This window comes from Vigna radiata, unplaced genomic scaffold, assembly GCF_000741045.1.
Source record: "Vigna radiata var. radiata cultivar VC1973A unplaced genomic scaffold, Vradiata_ver6 scaffold_212, whole genome shotgun sequence".
Taxonomy (NCBI): Eukaryota; Viridiplantae; Streptophyta; class Magnoliopsida; order Fabales; family Fabaceae; genus Vigna; species Vigna radiata.
The window spans coordinates 451,755-461,726 of NW_014543432.1; the positions used below are offsets into that span (position 1 = coordinate 451,755).

At 32.9% G+C, this 9,972-nt stretch overlaps 1 protein-coding gene across 2 annotated transcripts; it reads left to right on the forward strand.

Annotated features, from left to right (window-relative positions):
* Positions 1-1,384: 1,384 nt before the first annotated feature.
* Positions 1,385-9,646, forward strand: LOC106754444 (non-specific lipid-transfer protein 1). 2 transcript variants are annotated; one of them, XM_022777957.1, is made up of 2 exons: positions 1,385-1,920; positions 9,468-9,646. In XM_022777957.1, the coding sequence occupies exons 1-2, from the start codon at positions 1,573-1,575 to the stop codon at positions 9,492-9,494; spliced, it is 375 nt and encodes a 124-aa protein (XP_022633678.1). In that variant the 5' UTR covers positions 1,385-1,572; the 3' UTR covers positions 9,495-9,646. The 2 variants fall into 2 exon arrangements, with proteins under 2 accessions (XP_022633678.1, XP_014491944.1); XM_014636458.2 differs by having other exon boundaries at positions 1,389-1,916; positions 9,485-9,646.
* The last annotated feature ends 326 nt before the right edge of the window (positions 9,647-9,972 follow it).

The window sequence follows — 9,972 nt, forward strand, 5'->3', positions numbered from 1 at the left end:
TTTTCTGATAAATTCATAAATAAATTATATCTTTAAAACAAAATTTTCAACGGCGATCACACTTTACATTTTTTATTTTATTAATGCTGTAATGGACTAAACCCATTTTAACTTTTACGCACTTTACATGTTGAAGCTTTTCAACCTATTTATTAAATTTAATTACACTAAAAGCAAAAGGCTATATAGAGTATGTCAAAATTTGGATGACATTTTATTTATAATGAAAATTATCAAACTCAATACAAAACGATAATTTCATTTTAATTAAATTTTGCAACAAGATAGGAACTACCAATCAAACAAAGAAACAAAGAAAGTATAGTTTACCATGATGAATGCAATCCAATATGCCAAAGTAAGTCAATGGGAGTAATAGAAGAAGGTGGGACTCCCTTTTCAGTGCCGTGACGTGAACATTGTTCTATTCTTCATCAGTGGTGGGATATGGCTACACGTTTTACTTCAAAACCTAACCAATTTAATTCAAAACTTTAGCAGTCTGAAGACTTGAGTGCAGTAATTACGAAACATTGACCTGTGATCTTAAGAGGAAAGATATAAGTCATTTTCATAATTAAAGAAGATAGGATTTTTATTAGTAGTACTAGAATAGGTTTTAATCTATGAACTAATCTGGTTAACCACATATGTATTAGTGTTAGGTGAAAAAAATTTAATTTTTTAAATGAGGGTTAAATTAGTTCAAGTTACCTAGTCCACGTATTAAACGAATTTATAATGAGGTTGACACTTCAATCTACAAACAACAATGTTTTATTGTTTTTAATTATGTAAGTTGATAATTTGACTTTTTCAAATATTAAAATTTGTTTCATAATGTTTGAATAACTAATTTGAATGTTTAAGTTTGATAAAACAAATGAGTATTTTGATTATATAATGTTTTAGTTGAATTTGGTCATAATTTTTTTTTTTTTTGCTCTCTTTTGATCTTCTAATCATCTTCGAAAACTCCGACATTCAAGTAAGATATTTTTTTTAGAGAGATCTTTATTTTATTAAGATAGATTAAAGTTATTTTATCTGAACATCAATTTATATTTATAGGGTTTGTAACAGCCATACACATTAATTTTCAATATATTTTTATGTAATCAAATTCAATAATCAATTATTAATATAATATATTTGTAAAATATACTTGTTAACTGTCTATAAATAATCGAATGTCTATAAATAATCATAATTTCGATTAGTATATTTCGTGTGAATGGAATTGAAACTAACCCATACCAATGGAAAGAATAAATTATAGTGTATTTACATACAAATTAAACATTAACTATCTTTAATTTAAAAACAATATTACTTTTTATCTAGAAAATATTGATGAAGATCAGTAGCCCATCCTTCCTCGATAGCCACCACCTATGTTCTCATCCGCAAACGCTATGTTAGACTCTATCCTAGTCTCTTGGTCTCATATGATCTATATAAACCCTAGTTTTTCGCAGCAATTGTATTCTGCAAGGAAAAAAGCAATAAATTCCACGTCCAAGCAAATAAACATCACAACAACAACTTTACAAATTGTTACTCTAAGTTCTGATGGCTGCTCTCAAATTTTCAAGCGTGGTTGCGGTGATGTGCATGGTGTTAGTGACTACACCCTTCACACATTCGACCACGTGCAGCGAAGTGGTGAGTGCCATATCCCCATGCCTCAATTACCTTCGGGGTCCTGGCGGAGTGCCACCGGCGAAATGCTGCGGAGGAGTGAGGAGCCTCAACAGGGCTGCGAGGACCACCGCCGACCGCCGGACCGCGTGCAATTGCCTGAAATCGTCTGCTGATTCCATTTCTGGGCTTAATTTCAATACCGCAGCTTCACTCCCAGGAAGATGTAGAGTGAGGATCCCCTACCAGATTAGCCGTTCCACCAACTGCAACGGGTATGTATGTATATTATAAATAATTAAAGAAAACATATTAAGAATTATATTTATTTAAAAAATAATGAGCATATCACTTCATTTTTAATTTTATAACTTTTGTTTAATATATTTCTATTTTACATTACTGGAATCGTTCTTATGTAATTTTTATTATTTCACTTTGATTTATTAAAAAATCGAATCCTTTTAATTTATTGGTCAATCCATCTGTTAACGTTTCACTATTAAAGGATGGGTATCAAATCCATCAATTTAAAACTAATACTCTTTAAAACTTAAAAGTAAAGATTGTATTTAAGAATAAAATATAAAGATTGTATTTAAGAGCTTTTCATAGTTTTTGCATATATTATTGTATTTAAAAGCTTTTTATAGTTTTTACATATATCACCTATTGATATGCATTCATATGATACTTTTATATTTAATAATGTTAATATTTTCAAAAACTGAGTTTGAAAACTTTTAGTGTAAGTGCTATAGCATGCAATATAAGAATGATAAGATGGAAGATATTACTTGATAATAAATGATTGTATATGGTTTCTTGTGATTAATTTGACTAATCAAACTAATGATGCAATGAGTATTTTTTTGATTCGTAGCTATTCTTTACTAATGGGTATAAGTATTATTTTGGAACATAGTCACTTTTGGGTAGCCATCAATTATTATCAATACTTAGTCACTTTTGTCCAACAAACACAAATCTCGCTAAGATAGGTTTGAACTTGACTCCGATACCATGTTACAAAGTATATTTTAAGCCTAACTCAATCCCACAAAACCGACTTGTAAGGTGAGATTTGCACCCACATATATACTCTAAATCGGCCTTATCTCGAGTCTATGTGAGATTTCTAACACACTCCTGTCATGCCAAGGTATATATATTCATGCGTGGGACTAGACATTAATGGATGGTCTTATAGTGGCACGATAGCGGATGAAACAATATGCCCAACAAACAACAAATATCGCTAGGATAAGCTTTAACAATGACTTTGATACCATGTTAAGGAGTGAGATTTAAGTCTAACTCAACCCTAAAATGACAACTTGTAAAGTGAGGTTTGCACCCATATATATATACTTTAAATTGGCCTTATATGTAGTAGATGTGTGACTTCCAACAAATCTCAAATTCAAATATATATTTTTAGATTTTAAACCTAACCATTATTTAGATTTGAATTGGATATATATTGGATAATTTTTCAAAATTTTCAAATTCAAAAGCAAGAAAAGTTTCAATTAGTTCAAGTTATAAATTGTTAGGTCGAACTAAACTTAAGTAAGACTAAACCAAGTCATGCAAGTTCGAGAAACAAGTCATGCTAGGTTGGATAAATTTCGAGCCCATGATAAATCTAATTGGGCCACACCAAATTCAAGTTAGGCAACCAAGACCATGTAATACTAAACCAAACTCTATCCAACATAGACCCCAAGCAGGTTGGACCTGACCTAACCTATCCTAAAGTTAGGTTGTACCTAAGTTAAATGATGTTAGGCCAGGCTTATGCTAGTATAAGTTGAGGAGGACCTAAGTCAAGTAAGACCAAACTAGGTTGAAGCAAGGTATAGGTCAAACTAAGTTGGGTCGAACCCATGTTAGGTTGAGTGCAAATAAACCCATGTTAGGCAAGACCTAATAAGTTGAGCTATGTTGGTTTAATAAAATAAGCCTAAATCAAGTTGAAGTGAGCTAGGTCAAGGTTAGCTCGAGTCAGTCTAGGCTTAGTTTAAGTTGAGTTGACTTGGGCCAAGATTGAGTGATAAGTTGTCGTTGGAGCTATCAAATTAATATTACTTTTCAAGACAACTTCAGTATTGCCAAGTAGTATTCAAGAAAATAGATAGGGCTAAAGTAACCCTGAGTCGTCTCCCAACAAACACAAAATTGCTTTCGAATATATGATTCTTATGAATGTTATGCAATGCTTATGAATAAAAGTGAGAATGTTTAAAGAATGTTTTAGAACAAAGAAGAACCTTAAAAACAATTATGAAGAAACAGACTAATTTCACTGCTTTTCCAAAACAGATTCATCATCGGTTATTCACAAATCATTGTTCCATTGATTATTGTTTAAGTTTCAAATTAGTTAAAGTACATTCTTATTTAATTTGAGGACGGTCATGCAGTTAATCAGAGTACGTTCTCAATCAAATGCAAGACCTTTCTAGATTATTCACAATAAATTCAACCAAAATACATTCTCAATCAATTTTATTGTGTTTAATCATGTTTATTCTTAAATCTCTTAACCAAATTAAAAGCTAATCAATCAAAGTAATTGTCAATTGATTATAGTTGAAATTATTACTACCAACCAAAGTACATTCTTAATTGATAGTAAAAACCATTTAATCATAGGAAAGTTCCTAAATTAAATCAAACTAGATTCTCAATTAAACCTAGAAACCCTAGAACTCATATAATTAATATGCATGTAGATTCAAACACATAATGATGAAAAAATCTTTGCTTTTAATATGATAGAGAGATGAAAGGCACAGAGAGAACAACTTAAATCAATAATCAAAATAAACAATTGCATTAATTCACTTAACCTCAGAATCCATAATGAAATTACAGCAGAATAACCGTAAATGCTTAGCTCTCCATGAATGGAGTTGAATACATGATGAAATAAGAGAGAAGAGTGAAGTGGTGGATCCATGAATGAAGTCCCCTAGGTCTCTTATATAGGCTTGATTGGGCTTGGACTTTGAATCTTCTGTTGATAAAATCTTTTATCTTATATCTAATATCTTTCAAATATTCAACAGATTTAATTAGTTTTTGAGAATATTTGATAATGTCTTTCCTCGATAAAAAAATATTTGACAAATATTATCTTTTGATATTTATTGATATAGTTAAATAAGGTAATTATTTAACAATATCAAGTAAAATATCTTAAGATATATTTTCTCCAAAAATATCTTTTAAAATATCTAACAGATTTAAACTTGCCCAAAATTACATTTCAACTCTTTTTATTTTATTCAAATTTACACATAAGTCCAAAATTTTCCTCTAATTTGTATAAAAGCCCTGAGTTGACCAGATTGGACCATCTTTGACCATTCAATTTCATGCTTTAAATTAATAAAATTCTAACTTCAGCTGCACAAATAAACATTAAAACATTCAAAATAATTTATGCAACTAAGAATCACATTTTAAGCATTTTTAATTCCCAAACCCAATAAATCCGATCGTCATAAATTCACATTAAATCAATCATTTAAGCACAATAATGTCATCAAAAATTTGAATTCTAAAACATAAATGTGGGTATAAATATGCATTCATCATTGTTGAAGTGAGCTAGGTCAAGGTTAGCTCGAGTCAGTCTAGGCTTAGTTTAAGTTGAGTTGACTTGGGCCAAGATTGAGCTAAGTCATTGCAACTCAACTTTTGGGCTCAATTGCATTGGGGCTCGGTTATGCTGAGTCAGGACAAGACCATGTCATTTCAAATCAAGCCAAACCCATGTCAGCCTTGTCAAATGGGCCTAAATCAAGCCAAGATAAACTAAATTTGAGTTGAGCATAACATGACTTAAGTTAGGTTTAGTAAGCTCGAACACACGTCAAGTTGAGACAACTCATGTCCACACTAGGCTAAATTACGCGAGCCTAAGTTAGAAGGAGTTGGGCATATTCCATAATGAGTTGGCTTAGGTAGGGCTATGTTAAGTTGTGTTTAAGTTAGCTTGAGTTGGTGTTAGTTCATGTTGGGCTGAGTCATCCTACATTTACTTTAAACCGAATCGACTCGTGCCCTAGTTTAGCTAAGTCAGCCTAAGCCAATGTTAGGAGAAGTTGGGTGACTACATAATATGTTAAATCTAGTAGAACCCAAGTTAGCATAATCTAGTCAAGGCCTAAGTCAGGTTGAATCTGGGTTCGATTAAGATGGGTCGACCCATGGTCAAGTTATGATAAGTTGGATAGGGCTTAGGTATTGACAGGTCAACCCAAGTCTACTTCAAACCAAATTGGGACAAGCCTAAGTCAAGTTGATTTCACCCATATTCATGCCATGCTTAAGGGAGGTAAACGCTATCCTAGGGTGAGCCAAACCGAAGAGGGTGAGGCTTAAGTTGAGTCAAGATGAGTCATGCTTAAGTCGAGTGGAGTTGATCAGCCCAAGTCAAAAGACTGAGTCAATCTATGTCCACGTTAGGTCGAGTCAATCCATTCTTAGGTTAGGCTAAGTCAACTTTGACGTAGGTTGGGTTAGGTCAAAGTTAAGAAAAATAGGGTTGGACCAAAGTCATGCAAGGTCGGGTTGGGTCCAAATGAACCTAAATAAAACTTGGTTGAACTATGCCCATATAGGTTAGGTTTGGTTAGGGTTATGTTAGGCTAGTTGGGTCAACGTTAAGTCAAGTTAAGTTAAGCCAGGTTTAGCTTAGGCCAAGTTGGCATAGTGTTAGGTAATGGCAATTTTAGTTTGGGTGGAGTTAGGTTATGCCCATGTTAGCTAGGTTAAGCCTAACCCAAGTCAACACTGGTTAGACTAGGCCTAACTTTGGATAGACTTGATTAGGTTAAACCCTGTTCAAGTTAGGTTGGATCAAGCTAAGCCTAAATTAGATTGAGTTTGACCAAGTTAACCCACATTGATTGTGTCAATAAAACTTGACCCACATTATAATGAATTCGATTGGGTTATGTTTAATTTAAATCAATTCTAAAACCAAATTTAAATACTATATAAAAAGTTAAATACAATGTAGATTTAATTTAATTTAAATGGGATAAAAAAATCTAATTCAATTTAACAAGTTAAGTGTATTTACATTTTAAATTCGATTTGTTTTATTAGATCATCTAATTGAATTACATGAAGTCTAATAATAGCCATACAAAAGATTATTACGTAAGAATGAGTAAATACTTAAATATATATATATATATATATATATATATATATATATATATATATATATATATATATAAAGTATTATAAAAGAATGAGTAAAACTTTGATAATTCTTCTTAAACAAAAAAAAAGTATATTTACTTATCTTGCATCAACATTTAAAGAATTATAAATTGATATTTCAAATATTCATTAATATAAAATTTTTAATCAAAGATCTATTAACCTACACAATATATTTCAAAGACCAATATAAATATTTACTCATAAAAAAATACTATGAAACGAGTATTATAAAAGCTAGATTATAGACATTCAATTTTTTCTAATATATAGGATTTGGTCTTAATCTATGTGAGTTGGCGACAAAAAAAGTTCACAAGGCTGAAAAACCCACAAAAGAAAACGTTCATAGGTTAAAATAACAATAAAAGTCCCATGAACCGATTGTTTAAATCAGCCTTAGGTCAAGATAGATAGGGTCGATAAAGTCAACATTATGCTAAGTTGAATTGAGCCCACAATGGACATAGTCGAGTTAAGCCCACATTTGATCGACTTGAGTTAGGCCTACAAAATTGTCGGTTCAATCAAGATGGATGTCCTCAGATTGAGCCAAGTCCAAGATGGATGCCCTCAGATTGAGCCAAGTCCGACACAGTTTAGATTGAGTTGAGTAGCGCACTTGAACCAATAAAGTTGAGTTAAGTCAAGTTGGACCCATGTCAAGTTCAAGTAAAGTCAATTCCACATTGGATCTAGTCAAGTTAAGCTCACATTGAGTTCACGTTAAGCCGAAACAAATCTAGCTTACCTAAGGTTTTATTGAGTCAGACCTATCTTTAGCTGAGTTAATTAGAATCTACCTCAAGCTCAATTAAGTTGAGTCCACCCTTGGCTCAATTGAGTCAAACAAGCTAAGTCAAGCTTACCTTAGGTTGAGACAAGTTGGGTTTTCGTGATGCCAAGTTGAGTGAAATCGAGTCAAACCTACATTTGGTTTATTTGTGATGGGCCCATATTGGGTTATGTAGAGTGATGCCCACCTCTAGCCGAGTCTACTTTGGCCTACCTAGGGTTAATTTAAGTTAAACCCACCTCAATTTGAGTTGGTTCGAGCTAATCTTGGGACAAGTAGCATCAGGCCCGCCTCGAGAAGAATCAATTCAGGTCCATCTTGGGTTGAGTTAGTTTGGGTCTACCTCAAGCCGAGTTAGATTGGCTCAACCTTTGGTAGAGTAAAGCTGGGTCCACTTAGGACCGAGTTAAGGCATACACACATTCGGATAGTCAGGCCACGACCAAATTGGGCCGAATGGAGTCACATCCACCTCATGATAAGTTGAGTTAGGCCCATCTTTGGCCAAGTCATGTCAGATCAATCTCTGGTTAAGTCATGTTAGGCCCACCTTGGGCTAAGTGGAGTTAGGTTCACCTAATGCTAAGTCGAGTTAGGCCCACCTCTCGTCGAGTCATGTGAGGTCCCACCTCATACTAAGTTGAATTAGACCCACCTTAGGCCTAGTCGAGCTAGGTCCCCATCGAGTGGAGTAAAGTTGTGTCAATGTTAGGTCAAGTAGAGTCAAGCCACATTGCTCAGACTTATCCCGGGTCCACATGAGACTGAATCAATTTGGTCTATCTTGAGTTGAGTTGAGTTAAACTACCTTTTCTTAAGTTGATTCAGACCCACATCTAGGCAAGTTAAGTCTGATGGATATTAGGTTAAGTTAAGTTGGACCCGCTTCAGGTTAATGCCAGACAAAGATCATATCGTGTCATGCTGATTCAAACTGAGACAAGGTTGACCAAGTTTGAACTCATGTTGGACAATGTTTGGCCCAATTCAAGTTGGGATGGTTTGGCTAGTCATACAAATTGGGTTGGGCCTAGCACTCTTGTTAAGTTGCAAACAGTAAAAATTAAAATAAAGAATCAATTTATAATTAATGTGAAATATTTAAAGATCAATTTAGAATTTAAAAGTATTATAAGGAGTTAAGCTATTATAAAAAATATTTAAGAGTTAATTAAAGTTTCGTAACACGATCAATTAAATTTGTAACGATATCAAATTCAATTTGATCTGGACTCTAATCTTGTTTAAGAGAGGGCTTAAGACAGTGAGACTTTTTCCACACATTTATTTAGTGTCAATAAAAGGATAATTTATATAGAAATACAGGATGGTCCATGCATATAGGTCAAATTGATACTTCTAAGAACATGTGAGAAGCAGGTTTAAAATCAATTGGTCCAACGGTTTTCTGGTTTGATGGCTGCTAATTCAGTCGGTGGCTGGTTGGTTTGGTGGTGGCCTTCAAATGGTGAAATCAAAATGCAGTGAAAGGAGATAAAGTGAGAGGTTTGCAAAATAAACAAAAGGACGTGGACCATGGTGGCTTGCGTCCACCCTACACCCACGTCGCAGACTTGTCAAAACCTGCAAGCGCCACAGTGAATTATGTTTTTATAATAGTTTCAATTCATCCCTTTGTATAATAAAATTGAGTCACAGTGAATATAAAACATTCAATACATCTAGGGTAATGAATCTTTCATTTATTTTCTCTCATTACCGTCAATTGAGTTAGATAGTTATATCAGTTTAAATTCTTTAGTTATTTCACTTGATTGTTTAATAGGTTGCACAATATTGCAGGATCAGGTGATGGCTAATTGATCCGGAGAAGAAAGAAATGGAAGGTGTATGTATGTATGATATCTGATTGTGTTGAAGAACTAAATAAATCAAACGGTGATGAACACTTATGTGAGTGTTCTTTGTATCATTATGTATTAACTTCAAACTTTGTTCTACTTATGTTACCGTGTTCACTGAAATTTGTCCATGTTGTTTGGTGCATTAATAATGGCAATTATGTGTTCTTTTTTTTTTTTTTTTCAAATTCATTAACTTTTGCAAATTTCCTTGTTTTCACTACATGATTCTGGGTTCGTTGGTAACATTTTCAATCATAGAGGGTTATAAAATTTTAAATAGCCCCTCATAATTACATCCACCAAAGTGACTTAGACCTTGGTAACTAGATCGATATATATATATATATATATATATATATATATATATATATTTAAAATCATAATAAAAGAATGAATGTGGTATTCTAAAATAATATATACAGTATA

Bases quoted from the DNA above. Each gene is read 5' to 3' on its own strand.
- LOC106754444 (XM_022777957.1), top strand. From the start codon at position 1,573: ATGGCTGCTCTCAAATTTTCAAGCGTGGTTGCGGTGATGTGCATGGTG. The intron at 1,921-9,467 runs GTATGTATATTA...ATTGTTTAATAG, and splicing joins CCACCAACTGCAACGGGTAT to GTTGCACAATATTGCAGGAT.